The sequence below is a fragment of the Apium graveolens genome, chromosome 10 (assembly GCF_009905375.1).
Source record: "Apium graveolens cultivar Ventura chromosome 10, ASM990537v1, whole genome shotgun sequence".
In the NCBI taxonomy this organism is placed as follows: Eukaryota; Viridiplantae; Streptophyta; class Magnoliopsida; order Apiales; family Apiaceae; genus Apium; species Apium graveolens.
The window spans coordinates 124,652,859-124,668,533 of NC_133656.1; the positions used below are offsets into that span (position 1 = coordinate 124,652,859).

The window sequence follows — 15,675 nt, forward strand, 5'->3', positions numbered from 1 at the left end:
ACCGGTAGTTTTAAATAGATTAATAATTAAATAATGACTTGTTAGGTTCATTTCCCGTGAAATATCATTTTTTAATTCCCTACCAGTAGTTTTAAATAGATTAATAATTAAATAATGACTTGTTAGGTTCATTTCCCGTGAAATATCATTCTTTAATTCCCTACCAGTAGTTTTAAATAGATTAATAATTAAATAATGACTTGTTAGGTTCATTTCCCGTGAAATATCATTCTTTAATTCCCTACCAGTAGTTTTTAAATAGATTAATAATTAAATAATGACCTATTAGGTTCATTTCCCGTGAAATATCATTCTTTAATTCCCTACCAGTAGTTTTAAATAGATTAATAATTAAATAATGACTTATTAGGTTCATTTCCCGTGAAATATCATTCTTTAATTCCCTACCAGTAGTTTTAAATAGATTAATAATTAAATAATGACTTGTTAGGTTCATTTCCCGTGAAATATCATTCTTTAATTCCCTACCAGTAGTTTTAAATAGATTAATAATTAAATAATGACTTGTTAGGTTCATTTCCCGTGAATTATCATTCTTTAATTCCCTACCAGTAGTTTTAAATAGATTAATAATTAAATAATGACTTGTTAGGTTCATTTCCCGTGAAATATCATTCTTTAATTCCCTACCAGTAGTTTTAAATAGATTAATAATTAAATAATGACTTGTTAGGTTCATTTCCCGTGAAATATCATTCTTTAATTCCCTACCAGTAGTTTTAAATAGATTAATAATTAAATAATGACTTGTTAGGTTCATTTCTCGTGAAATATCATTCTTTAATTCCCTACCAGTAGTTTTAAATAGATTAATAATTAAATAATGACTTGTTAGGTTCATTTCCCTTATTTGCAGGAAAAGTTGATCCCATATATGCTCAATTATTTGCATCCATCTCGATTTCCATTGAAATATACCCGGGTTCATGGTCTTGATGCTCGACCCAAGCAAGATGGTGGCAATGATTGTGGTGTGTATGTATCCAAGTACATGGACGCTATGCTCAACGGGATCTCCTTGCCATCAGCTGTGTGGAACCCTAAAGTTGATGTACAGACTTTTTGCTATCGGATGGCGCACGAGTTATCAAAAGGGGTTGCTAGACACATTTCTAAGTGGGGCATTCGACAAAGAGAGGCGGGACACTAGTTTGTTATTTGATTAGTGACTTGTAGTTACTTTAGTTAGTTGTACATATTTTACCCGGTTGTATTTTATTTAGATTGGTTGTATTTATTTTGGTTGGTTAGATATATTTATTTTAGTTGATTTGTTTGTAGTTGGCATATCAAGGCCATTTTTTTTAAGTTTGGTTTGGTTTGGTTTGGTTTGTTTATAGTTGGCATGTCAAGGCCATTCATTTTTAAGTTTAGTTTGGTTTGGTTTGTTTTTTTTATAGTTGGCATGTCAAGGTCATTCATTTTTAAGTTTAGTTTGGTTTGGTTTGTTTGTAGTTGGCATGTCAAGGCCATTCATTTTTAAGTTTAGTTTGGTTTGGTTTGAAATTTTACATGTTTTTGGTTGACTTAAAAATAAATAGGTCATGCCGGTTTTTTTATTTTACAGGTAAAGTTTAACTTAAAAACAAAGAGGTCATGCCGAATTTGTTATTATGTACTTTGAAATATTAATGAATTTTAATTAAATATTTTCAATGTTGTTAATGTTAGTACTTGTTGCCATTATTAATAATCCCAAAAAAAGAAGTGACTCCAAAAAAAAAATTTGAAAAAAAAGTTATTTTTGAAGATTTTTTTTTTCCAAAATTGGGAAGAAAGTTTTCTGTAAAACAGAAAAAGTTTTATATAAAAAATAAATCATTTGCAAGTGCAGTGACCAATATGCAAAATTTGGCAAAGCCCAGTTTAGGCCCGCAATGTTTCATTGCGGATGCCGCAATGTTTCATTGCGGATGCAACATTGTTTCATTGCGGGGGTAATCTGGGTTTTGCATAAATTTGCAGATTGGTCATTGCACTTGCAAATGATTTATTTTTTATATAATACTTTTTCTGTTTTACAGAAAACTTTCTGCCCAATTTTGGAAAAAAAAATCTTCAAAAATAACTTTTTTTCAAATTTTTTTTTGGAGTCACTTCTTTTTTTGGGATTATTAATAATGGCAACAAGTACTAACATTAACAATATTGAAAATATTTAATTAAAATTCATTAATATTTCAAAGTACATGATAAAAAATTACAATCAATTTTTTCCTTTTTTTCCTAATAATCTCGAGGGACAATTTCTTCTATCATGGCCTTCTTCCCTCGCCCCACAAAAACTGCACTTTCGAAATTTTTTATTTGAACTTGACGTCTCGATACCACTTTTGAATCTACCCGCTTTTGGACGTCCTTTTGTTTGTGACCTTGGGGGATCTAATAACGGATCATCTTCTTCATCACTTTCATAGTCCTCATTTATTTTTTTCTCTCTCTTTTCTCCCGGAAAAGACTTAATCACATACTCCTTTTCTCTCTTGATCACGCTCATCAAGTAATTGTACCGCGGAACGGAGCAACTATCAACAACGGACAAACCTTGGAAAGCTTTACACAATCCACTATATCTTGCCGTTTGAGATTCTACAACATTACCAAGCATCCGAGGCGTACACGGTAGAGGTCCCGCAACTTTGTTTCCATTTATTGTCCACCTCATTGTTACAAGATCTGGTGGTATCATCATCTTTTGTTTCTTGTTAAGGTAACGGATCATGTGTCTACAAATCATCCCGGAATGTTCAAATTTTTTACATGTACAAGAATAACTCCCGTCGATGGAAACCTTCAAGAAAAAATTTCTTCTATTAATCTGCGGCAAGGTGGACTTTTCTACCAAATACATATTTGAAAGATAATCTCCACAACCTTTCATGCTTTTCACAACAAAAGATTGACTTTTTTGAAGCTCTTTTTGAAATCGCTTAAACATCTCTTTTGTGTATATCTTGGAGGCATGTATCTCCATTGACGAGTTAGAGAATAGTCTCCTTTCCTTGTACTCGGTGTCAAAATCGGCTTGAACCTCCCGTAAATATTGTGAGTCCAAAGCTTTTTGTGAATTCTCAATGAATTCTTTCAAACCGGTCGACGCTTTCACATACTCATCAAAAAATGAATTCATAGACTCGCTCCTTGAGGTGGTAGTCATACCGGCGGCAAAATGTTGTTTCGTGAAAGCAAAAACCCATTGCCGTCTAATTGCATACATATCATTTAGCCAATTGTGATTTTCAAGAACATATTTCTCTTTCAAGTCCTCCCACCTACCTTCAAATTCCGTTGGTGACAATGACTTGTAGATACATGCATTAAAATCCGTCTTGAACTCCGAGTATTGAGTATACAAAGTAGATAGTTTCTCGGGAAACTTGCTACTAATATGCCACGTACAATATTTATGGTTGGTATTAGGCATAACCTCAGAAATGGCATTACTTAAAGCGATGTCTTGATCCGTAATAATGATAATAGGTGGCTTGTTATCGACCGCTTCCAACCAAGTCTTCAAAACCCATCTATAAGTAGTCTCTTTCTCGTCCCTTATAAGTGCAAATCCAAACAAAATATTTTGGTAGTGGTGATTCACTCCCGTAATTGGAATAAAAGGCATGTCATACCTATTAGTCCGATATGTCGAGTCGAAAGTCACCACATCTCCAAAATTCTTGTACGCGTTAAGCGAACGAGGATCAACCCACACCAAACCCCTAACCCGATTCTCCTCATCCACATCCACTCGGTAGAAAAAATTGCCATCACTTTGTTTTTGTAAGTCTCGTAACAAAACCAATCCACACTCCGCATCACCGGAATCAAAAACCCGTCTTCGAATGTCACGTATTACATTTCGTACGTCTTGAGCGGAAAAAACCAATTTTTTCAATACCACCACACGTCTCACTAAGTAAATTCATCACTTTCGGGGTCTCGATACCCGATTTGTTGAATAACTCAATCAAAGATCGGGTAAACGGATCTATGTTGCGTGATCTTTGCATGAAATTTACCTTATCCGATGTAACCATAGCATGATTGTGCTCTAGGTTGACCTTGGTTACTTCCCATTTGTTTGAGCTTACTTTGTGAGCAACACACATACGAGCACGACAACAAGTTCGAGGAATAACATCTCGAGGTCGTTTCTCTTTAGCCCTATCTTCAACTTCCAAGGGTTTTGGGCCCAATCTTCCACCCTTTCGACATATATACAAACGTGACGATATACCACCATTTCTTGAATGCTTATGACTACTTCGAATAATTATCTCGAACCCTATACTTCGACCATAACCTCGATAAAAACTTTCCGCTTCATCCAACGAATCAAACATCATACCAACACAAGGAACTACATCATTCATACTTCCAATAAAATTTTCATCATTAATTTTATCATCATCATCGCCATTGAAAGAATCATTACTATCATCGGAATCACCGTGAACATCGTGATTCTTCCAACCGAAACCAACATCATCATCACTATGCGTTTTTCGCTTCCCCGGATCATTAACTTTATCTTCAATACTATCAACATCTATTACTTCATCATCATTAAAGATTTTACGATAAACCCTCTTTTTTTGTGGGGGTAACATAATTAAAATCGTTATGATCACTAGATGAACTTGAATAATCAAATAAATAAGAAGCCATGGATATTGAATACTAACCTTTTTTTTCAGAAGAATAAATTTGAGCAGAATGTTAAGAAGCAGTAAAAACAACAATGTTTCAAAAATACAGACATTTTAAGGTAGGTGTGTGCATTAAATGCACGGCCGCAATGTTTCATTGCGATTGCCGCAATGAAACATTGCGGCACTGTACAAACCCCCAAGCCAACAACTGTAAATATTTGCAGTTTTAATAAAACTTTACAACGTACCCCAGCAATGTTTCATTGCGGGGGGAAGTGTCCACCGCAATGAAACATTGCGGTTGGGTTGTTTATTTTTGTTATTTTCTTTAAAATTAGAAAATTAATCAAAAAAAATTATAAAAAATAGTTTCTAGACTTATTATATTTCATTTAATATGTTAAATGTTATTCTGAAAATATAAATGTTTATAAGAGTAACTTAATTATAATATGCAACTATTTTACATAGTTTTGTAAAAATTTTGCATTTTGGGGGCTAAATTATTTTATATTTTTTTATAGATAACGAAAATTCGATAAATTTTCATTTTTTTAGATTTTCACATTTTCAAATTTTAGTATTATATTTGTTTATTAAAATTTAAAATTGATAAAATATATTGGACAAGTACAAGAAAAATAAAACATTAAATAATTTATTTCATTCAAATATAAATGGAGTACATTCAAATATTTTTTTAAAACAAATACATAATAACATTTTATGTCGACGAGAATGATCAAACTTTAACGGTGTTGGAAGAACCGCCTTTATCACCCTTATCGTCGTCTTTCTTTTTCTTCGACTTTTCCGCCTTCGCTTTAGCTTCATTTTCTTTTTTTTTTCTTGCGCTCAAGCGCTATTTGAATACGGCGGAGAGCTATTTCCATGTCTTCCTCTCCTTCGGGCCCGTCGTAAGCCACACCATCTATAATTATCTTATTATTGTCAAAATCGTAGTAGAAAACCATTTTTCGGATATTAGAGAAGATAATGTTGAAGAGAAAATGTAGAATGAAAATAGAGAAAAGAATGTTGAAAAAAAATGAGATGAGGCAGGACTATTTATAGGTGAAAATCTGAATTTTAAAATTCACAAGTTTCTGCCGCAATGAAACATTGCGGCGTGTCGGTCAAGCTTCTGCTCTATTGACCAGTCAATTCAACTGCCGCAATGTTTCATTGCGGCAATTTCAACAGTCAAATGAAATGTTTTCAGCAAATTTTTTTTTGTGCCAAATTTAATTTTGTGAATTTTAAAATTCTTATTAATATTGGCACAAAAATAAGTTTTGCACAAAAAATAAGTTTGACTGTTGATAAATTTTTTAAACTAAAATAACTCAATTCTCAATTTTTTAATAATATTATTTTTTAAACTAAAATTATTCATACGATAATTTAAAGAAAAAGTACCGAAAAAATTAAATTGATAAATTTATTATTAAAATTGATAATATTTTAATATATTACTACTACTTATATTTAATGTTAACATATTTTAAAAAATTAATTACTGTTAGTTAAATATTAGAATAAGCTAAAGAGAGGGACAGTTTGGACATTAAAAACTGGGAGCCTAACCAAAAATGAAACATTGCGGCCCAACAATGAAACATTGCGGAATGCGCAATGTTTCCTGTGCATGGAAACATCCTGCAATATTTCATTGCGGAAGGCAAGACCCGCATTGAAACATTGCTTTCCTCGCAATGTTTCATTGCTGTGGGTTGGCTGGCTGTCCCCCCAACCCACGTTGACTCCTGATTATTTCCCTTATGTATAATTATACATAATGATAATCCCATTGAACTATTTACCAAAATTCTTAGCCAAAATTTTAAATATAAATAGTTGTTAACTACATGATCTTGTTGTGATCTTTCTGTATTATCTTCAGGTTTTAGATAAGTTGGTTATTCAACATGTTATGTTATGAGAGTTTACCTCCAATATTTTAAAAATTATTCTAATAATGGGCACCTGTGTGCCGGTATTTCACTTTTCGACCCATGAGATTTCAAATACACGGAGTGTTATGATCGTGTTGGAGTTTTACTCTAATATTTAAGATTTTAAATAAACGGGTTCATTAGACTATCATAATTAAAAATTTAAGATTATTTTATAGTTTTCAAAATTTTATACTAAAATTTCAGGAAATTTCTATCATTTCTTTTTTAATTTTTAGTTAACCAGAGTATTGTATAAGAATTGATATAAGTTTTTCTCAGAAAAACAAAAATAGACAGTTAAATATATCACTGACTTTCTTATAATTTAACTTAGTGAGTTTATCAAAGAAAATAGTAGTAATTTGAGTTTTTCCGCAAATCACAGCACTGATTAGGATAATAAAGACAAAAATTAGTGAATTAGAACTGTAGAAAAAGAAATAAAAAGCATAAAATATCCTTATTTTCTCATAAAGTGGCTGATAGATTTCCCGCGCCTCTGAATCAGTTTCTTTTAAGCAAAAAAGGGAAGTTTATAAGCAGTGTTGTAAAAAGCGCAAATCGAACCTAAGCGGTGAAGTCACCTTCTAGCGCTTAAACGCTAAAACGGACGCTTAAGCAGTTTTAAAAGCGGGTCATTAATCGGATTATAAACAAATAAATATATGTATATTTATTAAAAATACTGGATATTTTTTTGAATAAAGAGATAACATCCACATATTATAATAAACCAATAAAATGATCTTTCACAAAGTTATAATTAACTAAAAAAATATAAGTAACATTTTAAAATATCAAATTACACCTCTTTAAAAAATAATATTTTTCTTTTTCTAATTATTTTTAATCCCCATTTAATTTGGTCAAAAACCGCTTAAAAGGTCAAAATCCGTTTAATTCCGTTTAAACCCGCTTAAACTTTACTAAACGCTTAACTATCCGATTTTGCACTAATCCAAGCGCTTTTACCTCCGATTCCGCTTAAGCCCCCGCTTAAACGTCCGCTTAATGCGTTTTTCACAACACTGTTTATAAGACGACAAACAAACTCATCAAAAATGATTTATGCATAAAATTAAATAACAAATTTTTACAAAAAATATTATGTGTTAAGTTTTGACTGAATTGTGATTTATATATATTCACGTATAAGGCATCTCATTTCAGCTGTCATGTCGTTTTTGCATGCAATGCTACCGGAAATCAAAATATTTGAGTCGAAGACACTTCATGCATAAAATTTAGTACCAAATTTTTACAAAAAATATTATGTGTTAAGTTTTGACTGAATTGTGATTCATATATTCACGTATAAGGCATTTCATTTCAGTTGTCATGTCGTTTTTGCATGCAATGCTACCGGAAATCAAAATATTTTAGTCGAAGACACTTTAATTTAGTTACTGCATGCGCCCATGCGCCGGAGATAGTGAAAATCAAAATATTTGAGTCGAAGACACTTTAATTTTAGTTATTGAATGCGCCCAAGAAGCTGACTCTCACTCGTATATCTTTCACATCTCCATGCCCAAATCGCGTCCTAAAACTCTCTTTCTCATTTTCATCCAACATGACTTTTACTCAAAAAACAATTGCTACTATTTTTTGGAATAAAATTTGTTTCAGACATGGTTGCTTAATCGACAAATCGGGGATTAATCAGAAGGATTAATCGGAATAAAAATTGGATATATTTAAAATTTTTAATAATATTTAATATATTTACCTTATTTTATTATGAAATATATAATTCAAAAATAATTTATAAATATTAATTGGGTTTCAAAAAATAGATCGGCTATATTTTTTTTAAGGATTAATCGGAGATTTTTTTAAAAATTGATGATTTTTAGAATACCGTGTCAGACTAACAAATCTTCTAAAAATTGATCCGTCATAGTTAATCATATCGTATTTAATATTTGATGAATCAAACTAAATTATTTATATTTTTCAAAATTTTACACCAAAATTTTCGTAAATTTAGACAAACTCCAGTCCCGCTAGTCCCCACCTGCTACTACAGTCTTTATACCAAATGTAGCAAGTGGAGAAGTCACCCAATTCTTTAAATCCAACATGCATGCCTGGGCAGTAACTATATCCGAAGAACCTTTACTTGCTAAAAAAGCAAAGAACTAGCTTAAATATTTAGTTGGATTATTTAGGCTGAAGAACTTTTAGAACTGTGCTTTGTGCCGCGTTTCTAAAATTTGTAAAGTCTTGTAACTTATTTTATCATAAAAAAATAATAATCGAAAGAATTTTCATATATCAAATATTCAAATAACTAATTTCAATGTTCAAAATAGTTGTAATGTGGTATTGTAATTGAACTTTCTAACACTGCATATTACTCTGCAGATGTTAGATTGATAGAACATGGAAGTGTATATTAAAAGCCAATTTTGGTACTTCCTCCGTCCCAACCAATTCTTTACGTTTGGTTTGGGCATGGAGTTTAAAAAATATGTATAAACTAGTGAAAAAGAGAAAGAAAAGTGGGTAAAATGGTGGGATCCATTGTTTTTTATATATAAAAAGGAGATAGTAGAGTAAAAGTATTGTGAAAAGGGAGGAAAACGGAGAAAATGGTGGGATCTATTAACTATTTTTGGTAAATTTTGAAATGTAAAAAATTAGATAAAACATCCTGAAAAAAAAAGGTGTAAAGAAATGATTAGGACTTACGGAGTACAGAGTACAGAGTAGTAGTAGTAGTTCTCTGTTATCTACATTTGGAGCTGCTTCTTGGTGATCGGCTACTTGACGGCCCCCTTCTTCTTTTGCTGCTCAGCCTTGGCCCCATCCTCACATGACACTTCCCCGATATTTTCTCTGCTACTTTTGTAAGTTTGTTATCGACTTTACTTTGTTTATGTAAACGAACAGAGTTCCCCGACAACAAAACTCGGAATTATCTTATTTAAATAAACTCGATTCGATTCGTTTTCTTAAAAAATTTGATGGTGAATAATAAAATAAGTTCAGATAAATAAACTAGCCGAACCGAGTTTTTTATATGTTCGGCTCGGATGCGACTCGTTTAGCTCGGACTCAGTTCGAACTCGGTAACTAGGCTCGGCTCCGATAAAGCTTATATATATAACAAATAATAAATATTTACTAATCACTTATATAAATTTTTTTAATTAAAATTTAAGAGATATCTTAAAGTAAAATGATTGATTTAATTATTATAGAAATATAAATTAATATATTTTCCTATAATTAATAATATTTTTAGAACAAGTCATCTATTACCCTTTTTAAAATACTTCACGTAATTGATAGTACGAAGAAGTAAGGACAGTCGATGGGAGTTTTGATTTTGGATAAAATGAAACTAAGAAAGAATAACCTATTTACTAAAAATTCGCATATTGACTAGTGAAGAAGCTTAGTATATCTGTATAGGTACTTCAATTTGGGGGGAAATAAAAAACCATTTCCCGCTTAGCATATTATATTAATAGTTTTAATCGTAAGTGTACAAATTCTATATATTATATTCCTATTCCTACACTTGTGTTTGTTTTTTTTTAATTTTTAAAATTTTTTAATTTCTTATAAATTAATATATAATATCATATTCAAAACATTTTTTTTGTAAATATATAATATTTATATTTAAATCATCTACATTTATATGATTAATAGTGTATTTTATAAAATTTACATGGAACTGTATATTATTTTGTTATAGTTGTGTAACTTTTTCGAATTGATTGAAATCTCTTTTTATAAAATGAATATCAATTATTCAATTTAACTAACTTGTAAAAAAAGTCATAAAATTATTGTTATTTTTCTCAAAATAAAAAATATAAATGTGAAATTTGAATGTACTAAACTACATCTTCAAGTGAGTCTCAATATGTCACAAAACAAGTGTAAAATATAAGTGTGCGTGTATAATTATAAGATAAGATTAGTATTCGACTTCATATAACTTATAAAATTATAACATTATACCGTAAGGTAGGTCGATTAAAAATTTATGCGAACTGTTAGTGGATAACTCAACCTTGTTCGAACTCGGCTCTCAGCTCGGTTGTTCGTGAACAAACTCGTGACTGGCTCAGGCTCGGCTTGGTTATAAACGATCCGATCGTGAACATCACTTTCGGCTCGGTCTTAAACTCGGCTCGGCTCATTTAAAAAAAGTAAAATTTGTCTCGGACAGAACTTGACTCGACTCTGTTCGTTTGCAGCTCTATTTCCGTAGGTATTAGTATGATAAAAATCGACCGATCTGCCGAGAATACTAAAAATCGAAGGTCAATGTCCAGGATGTGCATTCGAATTTTTTTGAATGTAATACTAGCGTGAGCACTTAAGCGGAGACCAACACTCTAGTTGACGGTAATGACATTCCCATTATTCAGCTGCATTGACTTGACGAGAAATGTTATATTTTAACGAAAGTTATGGCAGTGTTAAAGATGTGCATTCAAATTTTTTTGAATGTAATATTAGCGTGAGCGCTTAAGCGGAGACCAACACTATAGTTGACGGTAATGACATTCTCATTAGTCAGCTGCATTGACTTGACGAGAAATGTTATATTTTAACAAAAGTTATGGCTGTTAAGACGTGCCAACATGTGATATGCTACGTGGTGTATAATCAAGCTGGACTAACTTAAAACATAATTTATTCACACACAATCAAATATCGTGTCATCGTGAGCAAATTAGGGTTGCGAGGCAATTTGAGTTAAAATACCCAAACCGGAGAAATTGACTGAAATCGTGCAATTGACCGGGAGATTCTGCATGTATTGTGAGGAAGGGTATGAGTAATAGCATACATTTTCAAGAATGCTTTGATTTCTCTTTAATTAGACTGCTTTGTTTTAATTCTTACTATAAAATCATACTCCTTTTGATTCTTCATTTAAGACGTTTATCTTTTTTAAACGTAATTTTAAGTGCTTTCACTCCATGATAATATGTAATTTTATTAAAAGAAGAACTAAAAATTAATGATTATACAATTTATACCTAGGTGGTTAAAGCACATAAAGATACAATGTTGACTAATCAAAATAACTTATATAATGAAGCAAAAAGAATAATAAACACAACGAACCATCAACTTCTTGCTATTTGAAAAACAACAATACAATGTTGCGGAAGAAAAACACAACATGAAACTTAAACAAAAATGACTATAAATATCTTCACTCGTCTCCCTCCATTACACAATATCTTAACTCTCTATTTTTCTCTCTGTCCTTGGATAGTACACCAAAACTGTTCTGCCTCCTTCAGTGGCGGACCCAGGAATTTTTGCGAGTGAGTTACTTATATAAATATTAACGAAGACAATAACAATGAAAAAGTACGAAATTTATATAAATAAGAAATATTTTTACATTTTATAGTTGTTCCCTACGCGTTTTCATCTTTTTGAAAACGATTTATTACATCATCATTACTAACATTGGCAAGCGCTTCTTTCTCAATAGCCGAAACAAGACAATCACTTAAAAATACATCACCAATTCGGTTGCGCAAATCCGACTTCACAAGTTTCATTGCAGAAAGCATCCCTCCACGGTTGCAGTCGCAACGGGCAAAACCAAAGCAAGTTTTAGCAAACGATAGATTAAAGGATAAGATAAATGCTTCCGTTTTTGGACCATCAATCTAGCAAGATCACCAATCCCATTCAAATGAGCAAATCTTTTATCGTCTTTCACATTATCAATGTACATGATAAGTTCATGCTCCAATGCCATCCTTTCCATAGAACTAAAGTCACTAGGATAAAAATCAACTAACCTCATCAACTGCAATGAGTCAAATGCAAAAAATGAATCACGTGGATCCAAAGCAGCCATACAAATGAGCAACTCAGAGTTCACCTCATTAAAACGATCATCAAACTCTGCAAGTTGTATATCCATAATAACATTAAAACAGTCAAAATAATAATAATGTTCATATGTGATTCCTGTTTTTTGTCTTCTATTTTTTGGATTAATATATGACTCTGTCATATTCAACTTTTCAATGCCATGCTTGTCACAAAAAGAAAATATCTTCTCTAAAAGGGGAACCCATCCATCAGTTCTAAACTTTAGAAACTGTCGTTTAGTTGATTTCACCAATGAAATAGCATTCAAGATATCCTGATCTTTTCTTTGTAGAGCTTTTGTTAAAGATTCAGTGAGCCCAAAGATATGCAACATCAAATGCAAATAAAAAGTAAAATCAAATGACATGAGATATATCTCAAAACCATTTGCTTGACGTTTTTGCACATCTTTTTCACCTTCTTTCTCAACATAGCTAAGCATATCAAGAACATCCTGAAACAAATCAACCAAATGCATAAGTGATCTATAATGAGAACTCCAACATGTATCCCTATCTCTAATGAGAGATAACTCTTGATTTAGTCCACTTCCAGTTTCTCTTTCACCATACCCTATCTCTTTTAACATTTTTTTTCTTTGACTATCTCAAATCATATCTGTTCATTTACAAGAACCACCAACCACATTTATTAAAAGGGATACCATATCAAAGAAATCTCCAACCGGAAAGTATTTTTTCGCAATAGCCACAATAACTAACTGAAGTTGATGAGCAAAACAATATACATAATAAGCCTAGCTATTTTCTCTCATGATTAAGGTTTTTAACCCGTTAAATTCACCACGCATATTGCTTGCACCATCATAGCCCTGCCCTCTAACTCTTTGCAAACTCAAACCAAATTCAGTAAGTAAAGAATCAATACCTGATTTGAGAGTTAAAGCAGATGTCGCCTTTACATGAACAAGACCAACAAATCTCTCCTTAACCAATTCACATGCAGAATCAACATATCTTAAAACAATAGCCATTTGTTCCTTCTTAGAAACATCACTTGACTCATCAACTAACAAAGCAAATACGTCATCACCAATTTCTGAAAGAATAGATTTAAGAATTTCTTGTGCAAAAAAGTGACAAATATCCTTTTGAATCTTGGGAGACACCATTTGACTATTTCCTGGAGCATTTTTAAATGTGACCTTACGAACACTTTCATTCTGATTTTAAGTGTACTTCATCAATTCCAAAAAATGCCCTCTATGAAAAGATTTTTCTGACTCGTCATGACTCCAAAAAGGTAATAAAATATTTAACAAATATCTTGACACATCAATTGAAGCATTTAGTCGAATCTGATACTCATTCTTTGTAACATCACTTTGCTTATGTAAAGAAACGGAAATAGATTGATCTTGACACATCAGAGCATCATAATTTTTAATTGCTTTACTATGAACACTACCAACTTCCCCAATATGAGCTTTAAGCCTTTCTTGCATTTTATTCCAACCACCAAAACCTTTGAAAATAAATGCATCACCCCAACTTGTGTTCTAACATGATCATTAAATAAGTAACAAGGCAAACAGAAGACTCTATCAACTTTAACACTATACTCCAACCAATCATAACTTTCAAACCATTGAGGATTAAAATATCTCGGCTTACCTCCTATCATCGTTGTTGGATATATAAACCCTTTCGGTCTACAAGGCCCTCTAAGTATATATGCCCTTCTAATTTCATCTCTTTGATTTATATGATAGTCTAAAATTCTTTTTCTATCATGTGGATCCGAAGGAAGTTCGTTCAAATCAATTAATTTAGGCATCGAAGGAGTAGAACAAGATTGAGACACATTAACATTTTCTCTCGAGGATGCATTGATAACGGGTTCAACATTACTATCATTATGAGATGGTTCCGGTATTGAGGGCAATTTTCTTTTAAAGTATCTTTCCATTCTGTTATCTATAAAACAAATAAGTAAATTTGAATTAATCAATTAACTAATTACACATTCAAATTATTAAACAATTTTAATCTAATTAATAAATAATTAATTAAGCAACTAGCAAACTAACAATACATCACGATATCAATTAACAATTAGGATATCATATTTTTGATTTAAAAAAAAAGGAATCGAAAATAGATAAATAAAAAATTTAGAAATTGCTTACTTGAAAGGTTATAGATCCAAAGTAAGAATGTAAGGAGACAAAAAGAAAAAAGAGTGCAAGAAGATCTTTCGATTTTTAACACTTGGCTTCAGCTCCAGACTTCGGAGATCAGGGAGGGAGTCACGACACACCAAGTCCGAGGCAGTGTTTTTGTTTTGTGCTTTTTTATTTCTCTGTTACTTGCGTTGGTGACTGAATGGTGTGATATACTGATTTTTTAGAAAGACAGTGTTTATACCTAATGCTAATGGGCTTATATAGTAGTGGGCTTGAGGTGTAGTGGGTTCCTGGACAAACTCTAAGTGGTTTCCCTAATAATTTTTTTAAAGGCTAATGGATTTGGCAGGAAGCCCAGTGGGTGCCTCGGAACCCACAGACAAGGCTGTAGGTCCGCCCCTGACCTCCTTTTTTATATTGTGACTGAGAGTAAACAGAGAGATACAATGTATCACCATTAGAGTAAAATTTAGAAATGCATTACTCAAATCTTCCCCCCACCTATCTAGCTTCACTGTCAAAATCTGTACTTCAAAAATAAATCTAGTGTATTCAAAGATCTAGTTAGTGCTACATTGCTCCTCTATTTCTTGCTCTGTTTTTCCTTCTATTTTTGCCCTGTTTTTAGAGCAAAATGATTGAAGTTTCAGCTCAGAGTTTTATTCCAAAGACTTTACAGGGAACAATAGTGGATATAACAACTCAAGTTATTTTACTTTGGGAGATGATTAAGACCCCATTGATTTTACCATTGCTAAAACTATCAGTTTTTATATGTTTAGCAATGCAACTTATGTTGTTTGCTGAGAGATTATACATGGGTATAGTCATTATTTTAGTTAAACTTTTCTGCAAAAAGCCTGAGAAAAGATAAAACTGGGAGCCCATTAAAGATGATTTAGAAGAAGGAAGCTCTGCTTTTCCATTGGTGCTTTTGGTATATTCTTGATTTCTTGGATATGTGAAACTTGGAAAAATGTAGGTTGTGTTTGTTTAAATGGTGTGGTTTGTAGGACAGGTTTACAAAATCTCA

General features: G+C 31.9%; 1 protein-coding gene and 1 pseudogene across 1 annotated transcript; both read right to left on the minus strand.

Annotated features, from left to right (window-relative positions):
* Window positions 1-1,947: 1,947 nt before the first annotated feature.
* Window positions 1,948-4,628, minus strand: LOC141690926 (protein FAR1-RELATED SEQUENCE 5-like). The gene is made up of 3 exons (XM_074495682.1): window positions 4,130-4,628; window positions 2,532-3,885; window positions 1,948-1,963 (listed from the first exon to the last, which is right to left on the minus strand). The coding sequence occupies exons 1-3, from the start codon at window positions 4,626-4,628 to the stop codon at window positions 1,948-1,950; spliced, it is 1,869 nt and encodes a 622-aa protein (XP_074351783.1).
* A 7,399-nt stretch (window positions 4,629-12,027) lies between these two features.
* On the minus strand, window positions 12,028-14,425 carry LOC141690927 (uncharacterized; annotated as a pseudogene).
* Window positions 14,426-15,675: the final 1,250 nt, after the last annotated feature.

Excerpts from the sequence above, each read along its gene's own strand:
- LOC141690926 (XM_074495682.1), bottom strand. The coding sequence starts at position 4,628 with ATGTTACCCCCACAAAAAAAGAGGGTTTATCGTAAAATCTTTAATGAT. Across the intron at positions 3,886-4,129 it reads TCGAACTTGTTGTCGTGCTC|ACGTACGAAATGTAATACGT; the intron begins GTATGTGTGTTG and ends TTTCCGCTCAAG.